Genomic DNA, 24,712 nt, shown 5'->3' with positions numbered 1-24,712 from the left:
CTCTTTTTCTTTCATCTATTCATCTACCTATCTATCAATTGATTGATCAGCTCTTGGCAAAATTTACCTGATGCTATTTAGACCTCCAGTGTTCCCAGGGCAGGCTACTTAATGCCATTATCTATCTATTCACCAACTACCTATCAGTTTATTGTGTCTATTCATGGAAAACTTTCATTCAATATGTAAACAATACTCTCTCTCATTAAGAGATATGTGCCATCTCATGTCTGCCAGTATTAATTGAATAAGGTCATTGGTAAGGTCTCCTTTACAAGAAACCAGCTTGGGATCTGTGAGCAGCAAAATGAAATGTCATGGGAACATCATTGCAGATTTTGCCCTGCTCCCCATCAGTGGTCCTTCCTCCTAAACAATGCTGCTTCCACTGCTGAGAAAACAGAGGACTTTCTGATCCACATTACAGGCACAACACAACTTCTTATCCCCCTTCTTCCCTGCAGCCCACTCCTCACCAAGTCTCTCTACTTCAGCAAATGTCATCTCTCATCTGCTTGGTTCCTCAGAGCAAAATTATTGATACGTAATTACTTGATTCTCCCTTTACCCTCATATGCCATGTACGATCCACCAGAAAATCCTATTGGTTAAACTTTGAAAAGACATTTCCATGCTCTCATTCCATTCCTCTCCATTGGCACCATCCCAGGCCAAGACACTTCTATTCCTCACCTGGAGGAGACCCAATGCAAACATGCTCCATCTCTTCCCATTCCTTCTCTTCTCCTTCCTCCCTTTACCCACTCTATTCCTAGTGGCCAAGCGAATTGTAAAAAAGTAGATCAGATATGTCATTCCGCTACTCAAAATTCAATAGCTTCCTTCTGAACTTAGAAGAACACAAACTGTAACCTTGACCCACAACCCGCACAACCTAACCACTGTCTGTTTATTTCATAGCATGGTTTCCTTCTCTCCAAACTACAGAGACATTATAATTTTATTATTATTATTATTTTTTATAATTTTAAATATTTATAAAACCACCCAAGATCATTCTAGATCAATGTAGATCATTCTGGTTTATATCCACTGCTCTCTGTGCTTGGAGAACTCTCCCCAGCTTCTGGCAAAGTTGACCTGATATTATGAACGTCTCCAGTGTCTTCCCAGAGCAGAATACTCAATGCCACCTCCATCCCCTTGAGCTATGCCCTCATTCAATTCCCTGTGTTGTTTTTTGCATAGCTCTTAATACTACCTGGGTTTATCTTTTTTTTCTTTCTCGTTCTTAATTGTTTTTATTACCATTCTCGTTCATTAAAATTAATGGTCAAGTGAACAGGACTGCTCTCCAATGTGAATTCCCAGCACCTAAAACTGCATTTGGCAAATAGTCAGTGCTCCATAAATATTTACTTAGTTTTGCTCTAAATGAACAGAAGGAATAGAGAGCTTTTTCTAATGGACTTATTCCCTTTTGGCTAGGATTCTATCTCCTTCCAACCTCCAGTGACCTGCTTCTTGATATACATCTAATAAAGAAGGACCCTGTTAGGGGTGACTGTCTTCAAGGCAGAGTAAATAAGAATCCAGACCTTCAGAATCACCCCTGCTCAGACTTACAGAGCTCATGCAGGCTTATGTAAATGTATGCAAACCATATGCAAATAGCCTTGTAGTCCCTGTGACTCCTTCCTGTAGTACCTGGAAGAGACCCTTGGGATAACCCTGCTGGAGACAGGAGACTGCACTGTCAGGAAGGTGGACCAAGTGATCCCAGTTTTAAGTTCTCAGGAAGTCTGTGTACATCCTCAGGCCTTGCAAATTCAGAGATTTTGATCAGGGACATTAAATTGAACAATGAGGCTTACAACAAAAGAGAACAGCTGATAAAGCCCACTGCTCCCAGCCTCCCAGGGCCGCCCATACAACAAGGCGATGGAGCAGAGACCAATCAGACACAGGAGCTGTGTAGAGAGATTCCTCTGTGGCTGGGCCACTGGGGGCTGCATCCAAATTAGCCCTCCCCTCCTCAAATTTAGCTTCTCAAAGGTCGTCTGCCAGCCTGTTGTAGAAAAATGCTGCCCAAGCTCGCCAGTGTTAACTATGGCTGTATTAGATGTTAAAAGGCAAGTCTGAATGTGCATACAAAAAACCTGCACATGTCTTCTCTAGGGCTTTGCTGGGTTGGATATCAAAGAAACACATTCAAGAAAACACCCTTAAATACACCACAGGGGTTTCCGGAACTGCATACTAGTGCTTTCTGAAGACAGCTACTGAGGATGCCAAGGTCTTGGTAGTTGAAGTGGTGCATAAGGCAACACCCAAAATGAAAAACTAAGTGCACATTGTGTTTGGTTTGCCCGCTTTTTTTTTTTTTTTTGCAACATATATTCATGGCTAACATTCAGATTTCATTAAGATACAGGATTTCTGGTTTTCTTGAAAGTTCAGTAGAAATAGCCAACTTTAGATAAAGAATCCCATACAGACCAATTTGCTGGAGGTGACCAGGGACAACTCCACCTAACCCCCAGTTAGCCACAGACACCCATGCTCCCTATTGCATGTCTGGCTTGGAGGCTGAATGTCAGCAGTCTTTTATTATTATCCTGTCCTGCTTTTTCTTCTAGTAGAGAAATATTTTGCTTTTCCTTTTATAAACATGGAAGACGGTTAAAAAAGAATGTGAGTCTTTCAGACCCTCTCTGTTTGCTCCTCTATTTTACCTGCCTAGGCTCTGTTAGCATCTGAATATTTGATCCTTAAATTAGTATGTCTATCAGGAAATTCAACTTACTATCTATAGCAAAAAAAAAAAAAGAAGAAAGAAACAAGATGACTACTTATTATTGAGATTATCACAGAATTAAATTTTTTAGGGCATTCTGTACCCCTGGCCCTATGCTGAGTACTTAACTTCATAAAAAGCACAAAGACACCTAGATAGTAGGTCCCATTCTATCTCAGTTTCCACTTAAGAACACTGGTGTGTGGAGGGTTTAAACAACTCACCAGAATCCAGCAGCCAGTGAAAGGCAGAGCTGATACAAACTCTACTTTTCTCTCTATAACCTTTGATTGTTTTGGTTCAACTTTTATCCTTCCTAAGCTGAGGGAAAAAAAGATCCACCTCCAACACCCATGTTTCTCCAACATCCAGGGAATCCCTGAGAATTTGGTTCTCAACTTGCTTTGTACTATAAACATTTGATCTGCAATGAGAAGAATGAGCCTCTGCTCTGGTCTGAGGGCTGCTATCTTCAGGAGAAATTAGCAGTATAGGAGTAGCCCAGTTCCCTCTTTGTGAAGCTCTCTGGTGGATAGTATTTGCAGACCCTGGTATGTCATTCTATACATTTTCTCTTACATCCAAGTTCAAATGTCCTAGGAAATATAATGTTGTGATGATGGTATAGCAGAGTCTGCTTGCATTTAGGGTCCAGTCTTACTCATAACTGGAAACTTCGTGGCTGGTTAAGTTCTTGTTGGACATGTGTCTGCAGGAGTGCATAGATATGATGGTGGCACTGACAATGACATTTCACCATGTGAAGATGACCTCAAAATGTGATGACTCTAGGAAGGTATTATTTGCTGAAGTGTAAGTTGGTGGTTTGTGAGGATGAACCAGGCAGCTAATACATGAATCTCACTGATCACTCACTTTTCTCATTTTGATTTGATTCCATGGGTCTTGACTTATCTTCTCTTCCCCACCCCTAGGTTTACTGAGGTATATTTGACAACTAAAATTTGTACATATTTAAGGTGTATAACTTGTAGATTTGACATTACATATACACTGCAAGATCACACCACAATCAAGCTAATTTACATATTCATTATCTCATGTAGTAAGTTCTTTCTTCCCCTTCCTTCCTTCCTCCTTCCTTCCTTCCTTCCTTCCTTCCTTCCTTCCTTCCTTCCTGTGGTGATAATATCCCCTCTTAACATAGTCACTTTTGTTAAGGATCTGAGAGGGCTCTATCAGATATCAAAATATCTTTTGTTGTATTGTAATTTATGGGAACAGTTATTTGTAGCGATGATATGACTTATGGATTGGAAAAGCTTTGAGCATTGCTTTTCTTTAAATACTAACAGCTTCCACAATGTCTTCTATAGAATCCAGCTGCTTTATGTAATTAGGATTTGTATTTGCTTCTTAAGTCAGTTCTGCTGTTACTGTCCATCCATCCTTTGAGTCCCATACTCAGTCCATGTGACAGGATAAGCCCTTTGAGTGCCCCCTTTCAGGTACATGGATGAGCAACCCACATGACTTATTCCCAGAAACTAAGAACGCATGGCTACCCGGAATGTGATATGGGATGTTTACACCACAAAAACAGGCATTCAGGGCTGAAAATTCAATAATCTTTTCATATTGTGGTCAGTTGCCATTTGTGTGCAGTTCTGTAAAGATGATGGAGGGGAAGTGATGTTCTTGCATATACACAGGCATGACCACAAGATTTGTTACTTCATAATAAAAGGGAAAGAGTTCACTAATGACTTTATCTCTATTAGCCTCAATTTTTGCCTCTTTAAAATAGGTATAAGAATGTCTTCTTTGTAGGGCTTCATATGGGCCCAGTGCATTTAAAATGTTTACATAATGTCATATGGTCAGTGTTCCAGAAATGTTGGCTATTAATGAATTGTGTCCCCAAATTCCACTGGGCTAGTTTTCAACTCCTCAGTAGCACACTGATCAATAGCTCTTTCTTTAAAATAAATATGCATCCACATGGCTTAAGAAATAATATTTGGCTTCCTTTGTTTCATTTTCTCACATAAACAGCACAACTCAGCACACACACACACACACACACACACACAGTTGCTGCTTCATTATTAAAGGAAATGCCCAATAGTCACGTTGATGTCATCACATATTAACTCTGGCAAGTTGCAGAGCTATCATTTTTACCAAGTAGAAAAGCTTCATGATACATAAATCAGAATATGCTTCATTTCAGTACTGGGCATTAAAAGTCTGTTGTGGAAATTTTCTATACTGTTTAAAGCCACATCTTGGGTTGTTGGAGCTGGAAAAATGGGTCAGCAGAATAAATAATTCTTCTGATTTTTGCAGTTGGAGCCCTAGTCTATTGAGAGTATATCTCTGTTTAATGGTGCTTCTTTTAAAAATAAGAACAGATTGATTTAGCCAAATTGGCAGTCATTGGCAGAAGAAAACATAAACAAAACCACTAAATGCTAATACTATTGTTTATAACAACAATAACAAAAATTTCAATGTCAATCGTGTGGAAGGTAAGAATAAATCCATATATCCATTTCATCGATCACTATATAATCACTAAAAAGAATAAATAGAGCTTCCCTACGACCCAGCAACTGCACTGCTGGGGATTTACCCCAAAGATACAGATGCAGTGAAACGCCGGAACACCTGCACCTCAGTGTTTATAGCAGCAATGTCCGCAGTAGCCAAACCGTGGAAGGAGCCTTGGTGTCCATCAAAAGATGAATGGATAGAGAAGATGTGGTATATGTAAACAATGGAATATTACTCAGCCATTAGGAATGACGAATACCCACCATTTGCTTCAACGTGGACGGACCTGGAGGGTATTATGCTGAGTGAAATAAGTTAATCAGAGAAGGACAAACATTACATGGTCTCACTCACTTGGGGAATATAAAAAATAGTGAAAGGAGATAAAGGGGAAAGGAGAGAAAATGAGTGAAAATATCAGTGAGGGTGACAGAACATGAGAGACTCCTAACTCTGGGAAATGAACAAGGGGTAGTGGAAAGGGAGTTGGGAGGGGGTTGGGGTGACTGAGTGACAGGCACTGAGGGGGGCACTTGATGGGATGAGCACTGGGTGATATGCTATATGTTGGCAAATTGAACACCAATAAAAAAATAAAAAAATAAAAAATAAAAGAATGAATTTGGTCTGTATGTATTAACATTGAAAGAACTCCATATTGATTTATAAAAGTCAATTAAAAATGATGTGCACACCATGATATCATTTATATAAAAAGCATATAAACAATACTCTGAATACTATATAAGTATACTTATTATATTTTTATTTTTTATATTTTTATTATATTTATATGCATAAATTTTTTTATTATATGTATATGCATAAAAATGCAAAGTACAGACAATAATCTATAATGGTGGTTTCTTCTGAGGGGAAGGTAGGATACCAGGCTGGCAGTGGCATTATGACAAATATATTTAATCTTTCACATGTAATTAAAATATTAAAAATGGAAAATTTCATACATTTTCCTTTATCACAGTAATAAAATTATATTATTTTTTAAAATCTACAAAACAAAGGAAAAAATACCTTCCAGTTTTACAGTTCAACTCAACTATTAGCATTTTGATGTAATGCCTTTCATTATTTAGTTGAAATCATGCTATACTTCTTCATTATAAAATTTTTCATTCATTAGGGGGGCCTTGCATAGTTCTCATCTTGCTCATTTTAATGAGCATAATATTCCACTAAGTATATATACTTTAACATATGAATTATATTCTTCCTAGCTTTTTGGTACAATTACATATGTGATTAGCATATCAGCAGCTTCCACATCCCCTCAACCCCCATATATCTTAAGAGAGAAGCATTCTGACAAGGATTAAAGAATCAAGATGGTCAAATGCCTTCAACTCTTGTTATATATGTGAATTCTTATTGTGAGGCGTTTGAGACAGCTTCTTGGTTAGGAAGAGCAGAGATGCACTGTCCTGAAGGGGTCTGCAGTTTGCGCAACATCTCATCAAGCTCGAAACAGCACTGGGCAACCCAGAGGAAAGCAAATACTGGACTCATTGTATGGAGCTCATCAGGAAGCCCCCTCTAAGCCACTTCAAAATCCTAACAGCTCCAGAGAAGACTCAATGCCAGAACCAAATTCTCCAGTCCCTCTTCCAGAACATGGAGCAACAAGGAGGTTGGTGGTGGAAGAAAAAGGGCTACTAACAAAACCTCCATCCTCCCTCAACTTACTATTCTAACAGCAAATTAAATGACCAAGTCATCCCTGAATAATTACTGTATCTCATCTCAAAAGGGAGTTACTCTAGAAAGATTAGAGGAAGAGCATGTACACTGTACCTGAAAACTAAATTTGCCTCTATTGTGAAAATTATCTTTTGAAAACATTATTATTGGGCAGCCCCAGGGGCTTAGTGGTTTAGTGCTGCCTTCAGCCCAGGGCATGATCCTGGAGACCTGGGATCGAGTCCCACATCAGACTCCCTGCATGGAGCCTGCTTCTCCCTCTGCCTCTCTCTCTCTCTCTCTCTCTCTCTCTCTCTCTCTGTCTCTCTGTGTGTCTCGAATAAATAAATAAAATCTATCAAAAAATTATTGAAGTCTAGTTGGCATACAGCGCTATATTTTAGACATATGACACAGTGATTTGATAACTCTGTCCATTACTCAGTGCTCCCCACAATCAGTGTAGCCATTGAAAAATGTCCTATTGCTTCAGGTGGTTCACTGTAGCAGGTCAGCAGCAAATACATAGTAGTCACACTGAGACTAAGAAGGCTTGCTGAAACATATTCTGTGGTTAAATTACTTAACAGATTCAGAGGTAGGGATGCTTTCTTGAAAAGGCCAATCTCTACTTACCATTTGTATAAGGGTTGACAGTCTTTTTATTTGTCATTACACGTGCTGTGGCATTATTTACCTATGTACATAGAAAACTCAAATGAGCACATATGCCAGGGCCAGCCCACAGTTCAATTAGTTGCATGCATTATGACTGTGATTACTTATTAAAAAAAAAAACTAAAATGCATTTTAATTTATAAAAGGCAGTAGGTGCATAACAAAATCATACATTTTTATAATTACATTTACTTCATAACCATTTTAACTTACAAATCATTTCAATAAAGCAATGTCATATCATTTAAAAGTTTAATAAGGAGACAGTAAAAGCAAATTAAAAGGAACTGCATAATTGAAGATTTAAAAGCATGCGTGTACTCCATGGTAACACAGAAACAATAAATATTTTTAAACAAAATAAAATTCATATGAAGGAACATGCAGTGGAGTAGAAGAGGGGAGAGACAAGGTACAAGGGAACATAAATGTCAAAAAAAAAAAAAAAAGGAGGGACAAACAAGATTTAGCCGTGTGCAACACTTTAGGAGGGAAGGACCATCAGGAAAGCAACATCTAGCATTCAACACTTGGAACAAGAGCCTTTACATCGCAAGAATTAACAAGATCATTCAAGCTTTAAAGTCACAGCTAACAAAAGGATAAAAGAGAGGGTGCATTGTTTAACACAATATGGAGTTAACAATCTGAGTAAGATGTGCACTGTCATATCTCAATCCAGTCATTGCCTCCCAGGCTCGCTTAGAACGTACACTCAATTACAGGCGTACCGGTACCCAAAAAAATAGAGCATCAAGAAAACTTAATACGACAAGTCAAAAAAATCCACGTGGTATATATATGTATATAGATAATCAGCACTAAATACGTGAAGCGGCAGATGGACTTCACCACTTACCATTCACCACCATCGCCAGCATGGGTTTGTATACAGTTACCATGGTTACTGAGAGTTTGGTGAGGGGCCTAAGCGTTATCGTCGAGGGGGGAAAACGAAAGGCAAAATATGCAACATCTTACTCCAAAGACTAAAGCATTTTTAACTGGTATTTTTTTTTTTTAAGTTTTAACAAATATAACCCTGTGGCCATGTTGAGGGAGATCCAGTGGTAGAAAGAATAGATTCTAAGTCTTGAAATTTTAGCATTTATTTATTTATTTATTTATCCATCCAGTGAAGAGTGGCCAGATATTGAACAGGAAATCCTGTTTGGTTATCCACTTTATTATCAAAAGAGTGCAAAGATCAAACTGGCTTCTTAAACAAACCAAAAAAAAAAAAAAAAAAGAAAGGTTCCATGACAAAGACCTCTCAGTTTTTTTTTTTTTTTCTTTAAACATTCATTCCTCCGAATGATACTGCTTTCACAATTTGGCTCAATTTGGACACCACTGTGGATCCCTCGTCAACCCTGCAGTGGAAAGAAAAAGAAAAGGAAAAAAAAAAAACTGCCTTGTATTTTGTTTTGTTTTGCATACTGTCTCGACTGTTTGGAATCTACTGCACCCATTGATGACAAAACACAGAAAATTTTTTAAAAAAAGTTCAGAGTCACCTTTCTTTTGTCTCACTTTTGCCATTCACCTTTCATCGGTAATAAGAATAACACAATAAAGTAAAATTTAAAAAAAAAGTAAGGCCAGTTTTCCTTTTTATATATAAATATATAGAGATATATATAAACAATGAGAAGGGAGTAGGATCACATACAAGACACAATGATGCATCTGGAACAACGAATGAGCGTGAAGCAGACATTGATAAAGAAGATGTAAAGGAAAATATTTTGGACATGCACCTCGATTTTACGGCCCTCTACCACGGTGCCGTGTAATTTCTCCCTCGCCCTGTCCGCATCGGCACTATTTTCGAAAGTTACGAAACCAAATCCCTGCATGCAGGAGGGAGAAGGGAAAACAACATGCAGATTATTATTCCAGTCAACGACCACTGCGTAACGTTCTCTCGCTTTAATTTCTAGGTCTTGTCCTGGCTTCAGTTCTGTAACATGCAAATTAGAGAAATTATAAGAATACGAAGATGTGCAATAAGTAAGCGACAAATGTGAACGAGATTGTTTTTTTTCTGTCACCAGTTAGCTGTAACCCCTGAAGATTATTCAAAGAATGATACCAAAAAAATACCTTTCTAAATGTCACTACAGAAGAAAATAAGTCTAACGGAAAGAAAAGGAGATCAAAATAAATTTACAGTGTCTTCACAGAGAAGAAAACGAAATAACGAGGAAAAAAAAAGGGAACCACTTTCTTGACATGCAAATTAAGAATGAAATAAAATAAAACGTGTGCACGGAATTCAACAATGAATGCCAAAATCTTCTAACATTGCCTACAGAGTCATGCCGTGTGGTCTTAAGAACATCTCTTCTTCATGCAATTTTAGGGTTATTCAAATTTGTCAATTTTACAGCCTTTACTTCTCAAAAATAAAAATTAGAAGCCTAAAAAAAAAGGAAAGACCTTTTTCATAATAAATCTTAAACTCTTTGATCTAATAAACAAAATAATCACATGAAATGAATTGAAATAAACATCAATTAATAATGCAAACAGCTCAAGTCACACGGTTTTATATTAATACTCCCTCCACCCCCTCAAAAACATAGATGCTTCTGAGTTTGTCAACTTTCCAGGCTACTTCATTAACTGAAAAGGGAAATGTATGTATATATAGTAACGTTCTAAGACATTATCTTGATATTCATTTGTCAAATCAACAGGTAGAAAATAAAGGAGCTTTGTTAAAAGAATGTTATTCACAATAACACTCTGGGCCTTTCCTCTCGTACTGATAGATAACAAATAGACCCTTTACTTCACCACTGGCATATTTGGTTTTAATATTTCAGCCTCAAAAAAACAACCCCACTAAACGTCACATTGTCAAAATCCACCTTTTTTTTTTCTTCACTGAGACTGTTCCTAAGAAGAGTACAGAAAATATGACACATTATTTTTAAAACCCCTAAAAATATTTGTACATCTTGTTCAGAAATATACACCAACCTTTTGAAACCATTCCAGTGTAAATTTGCCCAGCTCTTTCTGGTGAAACAATGCAATGTGTTGGGGCTCCTATTTGCAAATGGGTAAACTTCACTGAAGGGACATGCTGGTTTGCAGCTTAGCTGGGGCAGTTTGATATTCAGTGTCACTAACAAAATAGACAGTAATTATGAATAGCAAGTAGTCATGGACAACTAATGCTGACTCCCAACCCTTCACTAGGTGGTTGAGGCGATTTCCAAAGCTCAGCGTATTCAGAGAGGAGTTGGCCCGTGGTCTGCCTGAAGAGAGAACTTCCCAACGTCAGTGTGGACTCATCTACGGAAGGTCCCAGCTGTGGAGGGATTTAAGCTAAATTCAATGATTATTTGACAGCATTCTATATAGAAAAAAATAAGCAGCTTTACTTTGGAGGACTGGACTGAAAAACCTTTTATAATATGTCCCACTGTGAGGATCTGTGATCAGGATAGGTCTGGATGATTTGATCAGTATAGGACTTTATGCTCCGTAACAGAAGGAGCATATTATAACTTCGTCTCGTACATTGCTGGTGGTATCCCCAAGTGAGAAAGCTATCAAAATGCGCTAGGCTAACTGGTCTTGAAATAACAGCTCTTCAAAGAACTGAAGACAGGATTTGAGGGGGTTTGCTCTATTAATGACACTGACCCTTGGTCAGAGGGTCCCACGGTGAAAGGAAGTGGGGAGCATAGCATATTAAACATTTAGATTCTGGGGTCCTGCCACATATCTACCCAATCAGAATCCCAGAGGGGAGCCCCAAAATCTGTCTGCTGAGAAAGCTACTGTATGGCCCAGCAACTGCATTTCCATGGCCTCTCATGTCACCAAACGCCATCAAAGGAAAGTTCTTGTCCATTGTATGAAGTAGGCTATCATGTTGCCGATTTCCAAGGAACAACCTATGGAGTGGAGTGAGTTTCAGAGGTGAGTATCTAACTGACTTGGTGACTTGGATCTTAGGCGCAGGAGTACAGCCATTGTCCAGTGGCACTGTCCACTTCCTTCCCTCAAAACCTAACCCTCTAGCATGCACAGAATGTCATACAGCTAACAAATAAGGGAAATGAGGATGCTGGCTGTATCAGGGGCCATTTTCTCACTGGGCAAGCTAAGAAAATCCCCAGTCCCAGTCTTATCGATGGAGGGTTTGGTGGCATCATTGCTGCCCACGGGCCCCGGTCATCAGCACCACAGCACTGCCGAGGTAGGTAACCAGGTGAAAGGGAACATTTCACCCATCCACCAAACACCGTCCCCAAGCATCATCGTGATTCCTGTCTGACCCCAAGGCGAACCACACTGGCCTAAAATCAGTACCCTGTGTGTCAGGGAGACATGGAGGTGGGGACAGAAATAGGTTTGAAACCCATGTAAAGTTCATGAACTACAAAGCAAGTAGTTCACTACATTCCCAGGTTCTCAATTTGTTTTGAAGTCAGATAATATATATGGATTCTTCTTATCTTTACTTTCATTTTTCTGCTAAACTTTGCTCTTTCTCCTCCCCTCTCTCTCTTTTTGGGATCCTCAATATTTCTTATTTCCAGCTGCTGAGATGACTAGGAGAGACTCTGGAAAGTTGGGTTCAGAAGTGCTTGCTCCGACACAGTCCCCAAATACCAAAGGGACTGTCCTCCTTCTTCCAACAGACAGGCTCCTGCAACCCCCAAGGGCACCAGGTCATATGGCCTCCCTGGGCCAGAAGACTGCCTGGATTCTTGTCTGGAGAATGATGCCAGGTACCTGGCCGTTTGCAGGTATCCGCTCTGTCAAGGGCAGGTACTGGACACCTCTTTGAAACCCGTGCCGAGGCTACTTCTTTTATCCTGCCTCAAGGTCAGAATCCAATCTCAAGGAAACCACAACTCAGAATTCTTCAAAACATTCTGAATATTTTTATCCCAGCCTTAAAAAGGGAAACGGAAGCAGCACATTCTGGACTTGGCCTGCGAGCACAGCAGCTGGTTGCAGTGCCGGATGTGGAATCCTTAGCATTCTAGAATGCACAGGGCTCCTGGCTGCAGGAGAGGCACCGCTCCGGGGAAGGCATGATGGTGGGGAACCCGAGATGGACTGCCAGCCCAGCGTGACTGGCTTATTTTAAAATCCACTGTGAGTTGTTGTTCTGACCTTCCCAAATCCCAGTTATTTTTCTGTTTTGGTTTTGTGGAATATGTTTAGGGGATGGTCCCCCCCCCTTTTTTGGCAATTAATGCACATATAACATTTTATTTGTTAAATAAAGGCTCTGAAGCACCCAGGATGCAAGAGCACACTGGTTTTTCCTCTTATGTGAAAATCCTCTAGTTGCTGGTGCAGAGAGAGAACTATCCATTAAGAGGGGAGCTGTGGATATGTGTCTAAAAATTCATTTCTCTGTGGGGCTAAGAGCTTCATGTCTCATTTCTTCCCATTCACCTTTGCAGGTGCGGCTCCTTCTCCCTGGAAAACCGCCCTCCCCCTTTCCCTTCCCTGGGAAATTCTTACTCATGACAATAGCCACTCCCAGCTTCAATGCCCCTTCTTCCAGGAAGCCTTCCACCCCTGACGGTATTGGTCTGCCTGCCTGGCTTCTCAGCAGCCACACACATACCACAGAGCACAGCGTGTGTAGTATGACCGTTGTTGGTCTTAATGGGCTGTGTCCTCCACCTCTCAGGAAAATCTATGAGGACGGGAAACACCTCTGACCCACTCACCATGGATTCAGCCATCGTCTTGTACCTGGATGGAAGCAGGACTCACAGATACCTAATGAATCAAAGCTCAGACTCCCTATTTCCTGGATACATGAAGAAGTAGCTGTCTCTGGCTGTATCCCCCAAACCCATTGTTTCAGAGTTAAACGACATGTTTTTATATCCCCTAAAAGGAAAAAATGAATTATGGGATCTCTCAGCCCTAACTGCTCTCAAATTCTGAAGTCTGGCGCATCCTTTTAAAATGTGGTTTCCCTGTATATTAGCTATTCATGGACACGTGAGCTATGTAGGCTGTATGTTCTCAGGAGGACATAGATCCTGCCTGTGTTTGTAGGGGGAATACACACACGCACATACATGCACCCCAAACACCCAGAACACAAAGCCATCCTCACTGAGCCCTGAGTGACCTGCCTCAGGTACCGACTCCTAAAACAATGGCCAGAAGGTGAGCTCCTCACTCTTAGGAGCCCACCTGCTTCCTGGCTGCTTCTCCTGCACCAAATGATGAACATGAGGTCGTGGTGGTGGTTCAGGTTTCTCAACTACGTAAATGGAAATGTTCCTTTAAATAAGGTCCTTTCCAGGATACCTGGGTGGCTCAGTGGTTGAGCATCTGCCTTCGGCTCAGGGCCTGATCCCAGGATCCTGGGGTCAAGTCCCACATCGGGCTTCCTGCATGGAGCCTGCTTCTCCCTCTGCCTGTGTCTCTGCCTTTCTCTCTTGTGTCTCTCATGAATAAATAAATAAAATCTTTTTTTTTTTTAAAGGCCCTTTCCTGTTGAGGATAAAGTCAAGTCTGAAAAATATCCATGTGTGAGCTGCTGTTGCCATTTAGTTCTCCAAAGGACAGTCTTGAGGACGCTCCAGTCATACCTAAACAGTCAGCCCCAGCACTTGCCAGACTGCCTTTTTTGGAGGGAGCATACCCACCCAGGCTCTTCTTGATGTCTCCTAATCAAAAGTAAAAAGCAGGTTCACAAACTCAGTTGCTGGATGTGGCAAACTTAAACGGTCTCCATTGCTAAAGCCCCAGAGACAGGCTAATCATGGCAATGACGGAGGAAGTATTAAAATAGTATCTCCATTGTACTTTCAAAATAGCAAACGATATTCTTCTAATGTCTCAAAACAGCTCTCGAAAAAGGAATGAAATAGCTTCTCCCCACTGGCAAAAGTTACAAACCAAAATATAAATTAAATATAAATTTAAAAAATTAAAACTTTAAAAGCAGTATCACTACAGACTCAGGATTAGATTATGAAAGTTGGCTAACATTCCGGGTCATCTTCTAGGATTTTGCCAAGAATGCATGAAGCCTGAGTGAAAAGGATTAGTTAGGCTGGGCACATTTTTTTTCTTTATTTTATTTTCTTTTATTTATTTTCTTTTATTTTTAAGTAATTGCTACACCCAACGTGGGGCTTGAGCTCACAACCCTGAGATCAAGAGTCACATGTTCTACTGACTGAGCCAGCCAGGTGCCCCAGGCACAAATTTTCTTAATGCACTTTACGTTGCAGGCATAGAAACAGCCCTTATAATGATTTTCATACAAGAAGAAGAAAGAGGGGCATCTGGGTGGCTCAGTGGTTGAGCATCTGCCTTCAGCTCAGTTCGTGATCCTGGGGTCCCGGGAGGGATCCACATTGGGCTCCCCACATGGAGTCTGCTTCTCCCTCTGCCTGTGTCTCTGCCTCTCTCTGTGTGTGTGTCTCTCATGAATAAATAAATAAAATCTTTTAAAAAAAGAAGCAGAAAGGAAATTAACTTCTGTTTCCCCCAGCCTAGAGGTCACGCCACTGATCTAAGAATAACTAAAATATCTGAAATTCTGGGAGAAGAAGACCCCTGAACTAGCAGAACCAGAGAGTATAATGAATTGATATTTTCCCCCTCATCCAGCATATCGCAACATCATTTTGGGTGTGGAGAGGAGAATAACTAGAATTTTCTTCCCTCACATCAATCTGCATCATCCTAGTTAGGAGGGAAAGGGTGCAGACTGCCCAAGGAATAATACGTCTGCTTCACAGGAAGGAGGTGGTTGCTGTGCCCAAGAGGGCTGGCATTTGTCCCCTTCGAGAAAACCATTTCTTCTTGTAACCCTCCTAGATGTTGACTTGTCCCAAACTGCTTGTGTGAGGATAGTTACGGGGCTAAATCCAGCATTTCTCTGTATCTGATAAGCAATTTGTCCCAATATCCACTTGTGCAGTCTGAGGATGCAAGAAGGGAGCTTAGAATTCCTGACAGCCTGGGGACCGGCGCTCTAGAAACCAGGCAGAGGCATTGAAAGTGGTCACTTTCTGGCTGCTGAGGTCAATCTCTGAGTTCTTCGGCAGGACTGGCACGGCTCAGCATCTGCGGCTAAGCCGAGTGCACTGCTTTCCTCAAGGGAGATTCCAACAGAGTTCTAGCGTTTTCTGTGCATGCAGTGGGATGAGGACACTTTAGCAACCACAAAACCCTGGTGGGCAAAGGGGCATTTTGCATTCAGATGAAGCCTGGGCATTTCCCTAAAACAGGAAAACTCAGTGTGGATAACTTTAACGACGGGCCTGGAAGGTTTGTTAAAACACAGATGGCTTGGGCTCCCATTCTGAGCATCTGATTTAGGAGGTCTGGGCTGGACCCTGAGAATTTGCATTTCTGGTAAGTTCCTAGGTGTTTCTGCTCCAGGGGCTGCATTTTGATGAGCACTGTTAAAGGGGATGCTTTGAGAGAGGTGGGCCTTTTTTCCCTCAACATATTTCCATGTTGAATGTGCGGAGCCTTTCCATATTGCCCCTGATTTTTACTAACACTTTTAGCTCTGGGAAAATCGATTTAAATATTGGTCTTCTAGGGGAAAACCCCCCCCCAAAAAAAAACCAAAAAACTAAACACCAAAAAACAAATTCAAAGCAATGGCAAATTGCAAAATGTGGAGTGGTAAACATACTAATGAATAAAATTATATTCAAAAGGTTGGTGTATATGAAATTCTCTCCCCTACAACCCAGGAAAATAACTGCACTTTATTAATACAGAATAATCACATATTTACCTGCGCATGAGACTATCAACTCACTTTTTAATATAAAGAACATAATTATCACTGAAAAACAAAAATGTAGCAACAACATTATTTTTTAAGCATGGGCAATTTTCCTCTGGAAACTTGATAAATATATATATATAGATAGATAGATAAATAGATAGATAGGTATAAAACAGCAATTTTAAATTACCCCCTTATACATTTAAACTGAACCCAATGTATTTCCCACCATTTTTGAAACTGGAGGAGGTCTCTAAAGGAATTCCCACTGAAGTGTATTTTCACGATGTGCTAATTAAAACAGTGCAGTTGTTTCCCATTATCCATAGCAAACGTTTAAAAATAAGCTAAACAATCCTAAAGTAAATTAAATTGCTTACCTTTGAGCCTCGCTCATTAAAAATAATTTCAACATCTAAGATTTTACCAAATTGCTGCAAAGAAATAGAAATGTTTTATAAGCAAGAGAAATGGAGTAAATCATATTATGCACATTGGTAATTGCACCCCAAGTCAGAGTTTGTTTTTTTTTCTTCCTCTTTTAATATCAAGGATAGACAGTTTATGTTGTTGTATCCTTAGAGATGTGCTTGAACCAGGAGAAAGCACAAGCACACAAACAATTTCCATTTTATTGGATACCCCGCCAGGTGAGATGTCCTAGTACGGGCGTGGTGCAAAATGTGTAATTGAGTGGTTAGTTCTAGTTTCCTTGCTTTATGTGTCCACAGTTGCTTTCCCAGGCACTGAGCAGCAAAGATTAAAAGTGGCTTGTGTGTAACCTGACCCTCCTAGGCTATTCCACTAGCCACCAGGAGAAAGATCCTTGACGAGGTAAGATTTTGATATTAAAATGTCCAAGTAGAATCTGATGATGAGGATTGTGGCCCTTGGCCCCATATAAGCTAGGGTAATAGCCAGGCCACATAAAACAAGAACAAACAGATAAAAGCAAGATCCACCACATGGATATCCATCATAATCAAGACACCAGCATAGTTGTGATTAGCCCTAGGGCTGAAACGTACTTCTCTCAAGATGGTTCTCCATTTTGTTAAACAAATAAATAGATTTTAACAATTAGGAGGGATAGACTCTATAACAAGTGAAAGCAACTCCACATGGCTAAGCCCGGAAACATGGTTTCAAATTACAAATGGGGCGGCCAACTGAATTACAGATGCCTGGTTAAATTTAAATTTCAAATTTTTCAGGATAATTATGTCCCCTCAATATTTAAGACATACTTAGACTTAATAAAATATGTTATCTAACATTCAAATTCAGCTATTGTTATCCTGCATTTTTTTTTAAATTTGCTAAATCTCATAGTCCTAGTGAGAAATACACATCAAGCAATTTGTGATTCACACCCTAAAAAGAAGGGAATACAGACCCTGAAACCAGAAGCATCTGATAGTCCAAGATCCCTTTCCCCTGACACTGGAATCCTTTCTCTTTTTCTTAGATTGCATGAAATACTGTGGGTATTTCTTGAGCATGCAGGTGGGAGAGAGTGTCATAAAGGCATGTGACATGGCCCAGGAAAACTATGATGGGAATTTTACCCTGATGCAGAATGAGGGCAAGGGCTCATTTTAGTGATTAAAAAGTAAACAGAACCATATGAAGGAATATGCCCATCCTTCTTTTCCTTTATTTTGAGCTTTTGTATTATTCCATTTGCTTTTGCAGCCTGGATTTTTATTATATCCTTTATTGCCCGAGGAGATTCCGTGTTCCGTCTCTCTCCCCTGGGTGGAAAGCATTAAGCAGCCTCCATGTAGCAGGGGACAGAGTGCTTGGGAGGGGACAGAAAAGGAACAAATGATTAGAACACAGAGAATCAGAGACAGCCCCCCTGCCCACTGTGCTTCAGTCACACGATACGGCCATGGGGGTAGGGGGCTGAGAGTAAGTGTCAAAAGGGTCCTACTAGGATCTGAGAAAAAAAAAAAGATTTGAAACATACAGAGACTATCCTGTGGAACATACAAATGAATCCACTTTCCTTGGAAAGACAGAAAAAGAAATATGCACACTTTGGTTGAAGAGAAATAGCTCAAAACCTTGAAACAAAAGTAGTTCTGATGGTGGAGAAAAAGGAAACCCAAAGCTATGTCATGGAAACGTGCCCATTCCTCAGGATACAGATGCAGTCAGGGGACTGCGGATGGAATTTGTCTTATGGAGTGGATGGACGTGCTTCTCTTCTTCCCAGAGAAGTAGAAGGATTGGAAGAAACGAAGATGCTCAGCTGGGAGAGGAGAGGGAAGGAAGGGCTCCACTGCCAGAAGGTACAATGGAAATACCAGGAAACTGGTAGCTACCTCAACCTGCAATTTGTGGGCACTCTAATTTCCTTTGGGTTAGGAGAATATTCTACAGAACATTTTCAGTGCCCTAGATTTGGGCAGAGAACGTTGTTAAAAATAGAAGAAAACTTTCAGTTTTGGGAAATGCGGGATTTGCCGTTCAAAGGTGAACTGAATTTAGTAGTAAACACTCTTCCAGTTTGTGATCTCCCCAGAACCAGTGATTTCCATACGACCTCCTCGGACTATTCAATCCACACAGATGCTATCATATTTATTTCAGGCCTACGAGCGTGAAAGCACACATATTTATGAACAGGGAAGCTTGTAAAGGACTCCTTCCAAAACCACGAGGCAAATGTCATCGTGGAACATTCTCTAAGCAGTCAACATGAAAACATTCCCTTTAAAATAAGATCGGGTTGAGACAGAACCAACCAATCAAGAAGTAATCCCAGCATGTGTCATTCCCTAAATGAAACGATGACACCATATGCCCTGAAATGGTCTCAAATGTTTGCCTCTCTGGCAGTTGCCATTGGGTGGATGATTCTCAGAGCCAGTGAAATGAGCAGTGAGAAGAACGCTGATATGAGCCCCATTCCTGAGACAGTTGCGTACTATATTTATAGTATCAACAGTTTAATTGGGAAGTTTGGTACTAATGATGTAAACACAGCTGGCACATGTTCAGTTTAAATAGACATGACTCGCAGACTTAACTCGCATTAGTTTGCTCAACACCCATGTGCAGCCACGTTCAACAACGTCTCAGGATCCATGCAAGGTGTCTCAATAGCTGTATCGAGAATAAAATCCGGAAGCTTATAGGGACGCACTGGGGCAAGTACGTACCAGGCATTTTGAGACATTCTCAGATCAAATAATATTTCTCTGAAAAACTGTGGAAGATGCTCAGTGGATACAGCATAAAACATGAAAGTAAAGGTTAGTTCAAAGAGCACACGCAGGCAAAGAAAGAGGCATCATCTCAGTTTTCCTAGGATTGGCTTCATGTTTGGAATGCAGAAATGGAACGCGCCATGCCAGGTCCAAAAAAAAAAAAAAAAAAGACTTCACTAGTTATAACAGCATGGTGCATGGAATTTGGCATTAATGCCAAAGGTACAACCATCTCTATGTTATTACTAAAAAGGTGACTGTGAAAACTTCTTTTGCATGTTCTGAAAGTCACGTGACCTGTTTTTGGGTGACAAGAATGAGTGACTTCAGTCGATCATATTCACACCCAGAGGGTCTGTATTTTGATAACAAAAGCAAGGCTGTGATGTCAACAGGGGTACTGTGCAAATCTGAATCTTACACTCACTGAGTAGCTGGCTTCTGAAAACAGTTCTATGATGCAATGTGTCATGTCAGTGGTCTGGAAATATCATAACCACCTCTCTCACCCCAAACCCAGGTGTGTGTAAATTTTAAATGTTAGGTTAAAGAACCATTCTGTCCAAAAGCAAGCCATCATAATCAATTTGGTGGAAATCCACACGTTCCTTTCATGAGATCATCAACAATTCAAACAGAAAAGATGCACACCCACATGAATGCTCCCTGAGATGAGGACAGAGCTCAAGAATGAAGTAGCCAGGCCAGAACCAACATTTCTTCCAGTGAAACATCCAGAACCAACGCCCCTGATCTGTTCTCTCACGCCCCAACTGGTGGAGTGAAAAGACTCTGACTCCACCAGGGCCACATAACTTCTTGACCAAGAAATGTTCCATCTTTGAACACCAATAAAAAATAAATTTATTAAAAAAAAGTAAAAAAAAATGTTCCATCTTGGAAAGAAGGAAGGAAGGAAGGAAGGAAGGAAGGAAGGAAGGAAGGAAGGAAGGAAGGAAGGAAATCTCTGAATAGTTAGAAGATTTAATGCCAACCACTAGAACAAATGCTTCCAAAGGAGGAAGAAATGAAGAATATCAAGTACTGAAAAACATAATAGAAGAAAGGTCACCAGAATTGCAATAAATAGGCCCTGAAGCCACAAATTAAAAACAAAATGTGAAGTACCTACACTGACCATTAGGCCTGCAGAAATTGCAAACTTCACAGCTGAATTATTAATGGTTACAAAAGTGGTTATGAGCACAGCAAGGTTTTAGGCAGTTTGGGAAAGGTGCTTCCCTTTTTGTCTTGTTTTGGTTTTGGTTTCAGATCTCCATGGCTGCACTGAACAAAAGGAGACAAAGAAGAAAAGCACAAAAATCTCTTTCAGGATTTTTCTCTGTAATCACCCCCCATTCTAGCCCCTGCCAAAGTGAAGGGGCCAATGCAAAATAGAGCAACAGAAGGAGAGGAGCTATCTCATGTCCAGATGATTTGGAAAAGACCTGCCTGGAATCAAAATGTCATTTCTAACAGTGACTGTGACCTAAAAGAAGAAAGCATACTTAATTCTCTCAACTGTGTGGGAAACCAATCAGAATGTTTACAGATGCTGTTCAACATGATTCATGCCACTAAATGTATCACATAACCAGAATGGGATTGCCTTCCCAGTGCTCGGCTGGGAAGAAGAGATTTTTAGTATTTCAATTCCATTTTGTCAGAATAGTGCTTGTAGACTAAGGAGGCCTCAGCATTATTACAAGGAATCCAGGAACCTGTAAGTGCCTGAAAATTTTTATAGCTGAAACTCATAAAAAAAAAAATTCTTCTGTACCTTTAAAATGAACCCAGATGCTGTTTGTGATGAATGAAATTAATTTCAATATTACTCAATGTATGCTGCATTTTCTTAATGGATACTAAGCTTATCTATCATCTTGTCAAGTCGACGTCTTGTCAGCTGCTTGAAAATTATGATTTTTACAGAAACTGGCTCTGAAACCAGTCAATTTTGATCATGGCTTGAAAACTGGTAGTACATTCGATCTTTGACAAGACTTTGCTCTGCACCCCCTGCCCTCGCCCCGTAAGAACAGAGAGCCTCAGATATCCGTGCAAGAAAGGGTGCTGTCTTGGGGAGTTCCAGCTGTGGATATTGCCAATACCCCTCTGACTCAGCCGTGTAGCCCTCCGGTGACTTTCAAGAAAACGGAGAAGACCAGGGAGGGAAGAGCGCCCTCAGGGTGGGCTGCAGTGAGTGACACCAAGAAAGAACACCAGGATGGTCATTAGGAGGGCCAAACTCAAAGCCAACATCCCAGTGACACCTGACGAGTAAAGATGGACCGCAGAGCAAGGCTTTCTAACCTGACGTGGCAAAAGGAATCTAATTCCTCTGGCTGCCCATCATTCAAACCTGGTCTCACTGCTTTATACACACTTAACCTCCACTTTCACTTTGAATGCTCTGCACTTTTCAAAGTCATCTTTGACCTGAGAGTGCCCGAGGGTATCTCTACTCTGCAAGAGTTAGAGGGCTCAACTCAAGGTTATTACCAAACGAGAGAGATAAAAGTGCAGAAGCTGACCTTTTCCTCTGAAATGTCAGGATTCAAGTCTGGGTATCTGAATATTAGGACGCTAGCTCTGCCTTTGTGTCAGATGCGGACTTGATAAACATCATGCATGTTAAAGAAATAAAAGGTGCAAGCAAGCTAACCCCACAATTGCAGAGTGATGAAACAGAGCTCCCCTTCTCATTGGGGGAATGATGTCTGTTTTGGCTGGGATTAGGCAGTAAAGTTTTGCCTCTTCTTATTCCTTGTGTAACATTTGCATCCGTCCACAAACTCTTAGAAGAATCTCCAGGTAGCCAACCTTTACTCTAAGTCAAATGCTAAAGATGTAGTTCTGTTCAGAGAATCCACAGACACCTCTCATCAACGCTAGGATAGATGTCATGGACAAATAGGCTGACTACATTTGAAAAACCAAAAACCAAACCCAACCCAACCCAAACCAAACCAAGCCCCAAACCCTAAATAGCTAAGGCTATCTAAGCCCTGTCAGAGTTTTGTCCTTTGGCGGAACTGAGCCCGAAGACATGGCTAACTCATTCCTTCTCAAGGTGGACAGGGCAAGATTTCGTGCAGAAAAAGAATCCGAGTCATCATGTCCCACGAGAAAGCAACCCTATCATCTATTTTCTCTTGGTTGATGGTGGTTTCTGCCCTGCTCTGTGTTTCAATCATGGTACCTGGGCAAGGCTGTCTTCTGTGGCACAGAACATCACAGCATCTAGAGATGCTTCTAGAACCATTCAGAGGCACAGGACCTCTGAATCCTCATCATCGGTTCCAGGAGAATGTATACTACAGGAGGCAAGTCAGACTTAGAAATCTCTGGCTTTCTTTGTTTTGCTTTTCAATGAAGCTTAATGCAGAACTCATTAATCTCTAAAGCTGCCTCTGAAATCTTAAATGCCCAGTGCCTGGGAAAGAGTGAGGTCTGTAGGAATACGGCATGATAACCGTGGCACGTACAAAAGAGAAAAGAGCTGAAAGGACACAGAATGTTTATTTCAGTCATGACATGGGGCCCTGAGCTACTCGATTTAGGATCGTCAATGGGCTCCTTTCAATGCTATTTCTCCTGGGAGCTCATTTCCCATTTGACCTTCCAGTTACTAATTAGAAGACCATTTGGCAAATGGGAACATGGTGAACATATACAAAGACGCTTACACTAAAATCATAAAGAGACTCTGGCCCCACTATACCTACAGACTAGGATTTAAAATGCCTTTCTTTTCCCCCATGCAAACATCTCATCTTCATGTTATAAATACCAAAGACTTACATGAGGAGGAAAGGGCTCCGGGGACCCCAGAGTGGGCACAGCAGAGGAGAAACGCACTACTTACGCCAAACATTTGTCGGAGGTCCGGATCCCGGAACCTGAAGGGGATGTTGGAGACGTGCAGCCGCTTGGGCTGGGACTTGTTTTCTGTGTTTTCAGAAGGTTGTGTCTGGGGCTGGCCATCCGTTGGTGCCGCGTCGTCTGTCTGCTAAAAGGACAAGAGTAAAGAGGCTCTGAGTGGACCTGTGTGCTCTTTCCAAAGTGCTTTTGCTTCCCCTGAATGGTAGGAAAATGCTGGAACAAAGGAAGAAGGACAAGGAAGGAGCCACTGGGTCATTCATTCATTCAACGAGTATTTATTTAACATCCAGGCAGACAAACTTCCTGCCCTCATGGAGCATGATTCTTATGGGGGCAGGGGAAGCAATAAGCTTATTAATAAATACATTCGGAACTGGTAGGAGGAGAGCACCATGGAGAAAAATAAAGCAGGGGGAGGGGTAGTTGGCATGAGGTGTTCTGGGAGTTTTAACAGGCAATCAGAGAAAACCTCCTCATTAAAGGTAGGAGAGGGTATATCCCCTTAATCAAAATCTTAAGATACGCCTACATAATTGTTGCGACTGTCCAGATAAAACGTTAGCAAATGTAATAAAACATTTGAGAAGGCTGTTTGGTGTTCTGCAGTCCAAGTAGCCATCTGATTGACTTAATTTTTTTTTAAGGTTTTATCTTCTGATTTCTTGGTCATGCACGTCCATACCGTCCATTACAGATGACTTTGCATAGCTATTTAAATTTGAATGAATTAACATTAAGAAAAATATAGAATCCAGTTTTTCCTTCACACTAGCCACAATTCAGGTCCTTGGTAGCCACCCATAGCTAGTGGTTTCCAGGTCAGACAGCATGGATCTAGACACCTCCAGGATATTCTATGGACTATCTTGGTGTCGACAAGGCTATGCTATTAGCATAACTCATTACTCTGCTTCCCACTCTTGGCATGATAAAAGTCTTGGAAAGCATGATATTATATCAGCACAATATAAGCAGAAACTAGAAGAAAAGTCATAGTAATATTTGGTATCATTATAGCCATTCCCATACTCTTGGTTCTAGAGATGCTTCTAGATACTTTCTCTGCAATTAGCATCTATTGCCTCCGGGTGGCAGGTGATGCCATCCACATGAGCTACTTGCTTCTCCAAAACTATAATGGAAAACCTATGTGGAAGCCCATGTAATTTATGAGGAAGGGGTCGGCCTCACCTACTT

General features: G+C 40.8%; 1 protein-coding gene across 15 annotated transcripts in view; it reads right to left on the bottom strand.

The window, feature by feature from the left end:
• RBFOX1 (RNA binding fox-1 homolog 1) overlaps positions 1–24,712 on the bottom strand; it is a 1,051,909-nt gene that overhangs the window by 100,939 nt on the left and 926,258 nt on the right. For all 15 annotated transcript variants that reach the window (XM_055340886.1, XM_055340889.1, XM_055340888.1 and 12 more), the window contains 4 exons: positions 23,499–23,642; positions 16,793–16,846; positions 9,412–9,504; positions 7,610–7,670 (listed from right to left, as the gene is read on the bottom strand). In XM_055340886.1, the coding sequence (XP_055196861.1) occupies positions 7,610–7,670; positions 9,412–9,504; positions 16,793–16,846; positions 23,499–23,642 (352 nt within the window). The remainder of the gene's footprint in view (positions 1–7,609; positions 7,671–9,411; positions 9,505–16,792; positions 16,847–23,498; positions 23,643–24,712) is intronic.

The sequence above is a fragment of the Nyctereutes procyonoides genome, unplaced genomic scaffold (genome assembly GCF_905146905.1).
Source record: "Nyctereutes procyonoides isolate TBG_1078 unplaced genomic scaffold, NYPRO_anot_genome, whole genome shotgun sequence".
Classification (NCBI taxonomy): domain Eukaryota; kingdom Metazoa; phylum Chordata; class Mammalia; order Carnivora; family Canidae; genus Nyctereutes; species Nyctereutes procyonoides.
The sequence above is the reverse complement of the archived record's forward strand: the minus strand, read 5'-3'. Positions and strand labels throughout refer to the sequence as shown.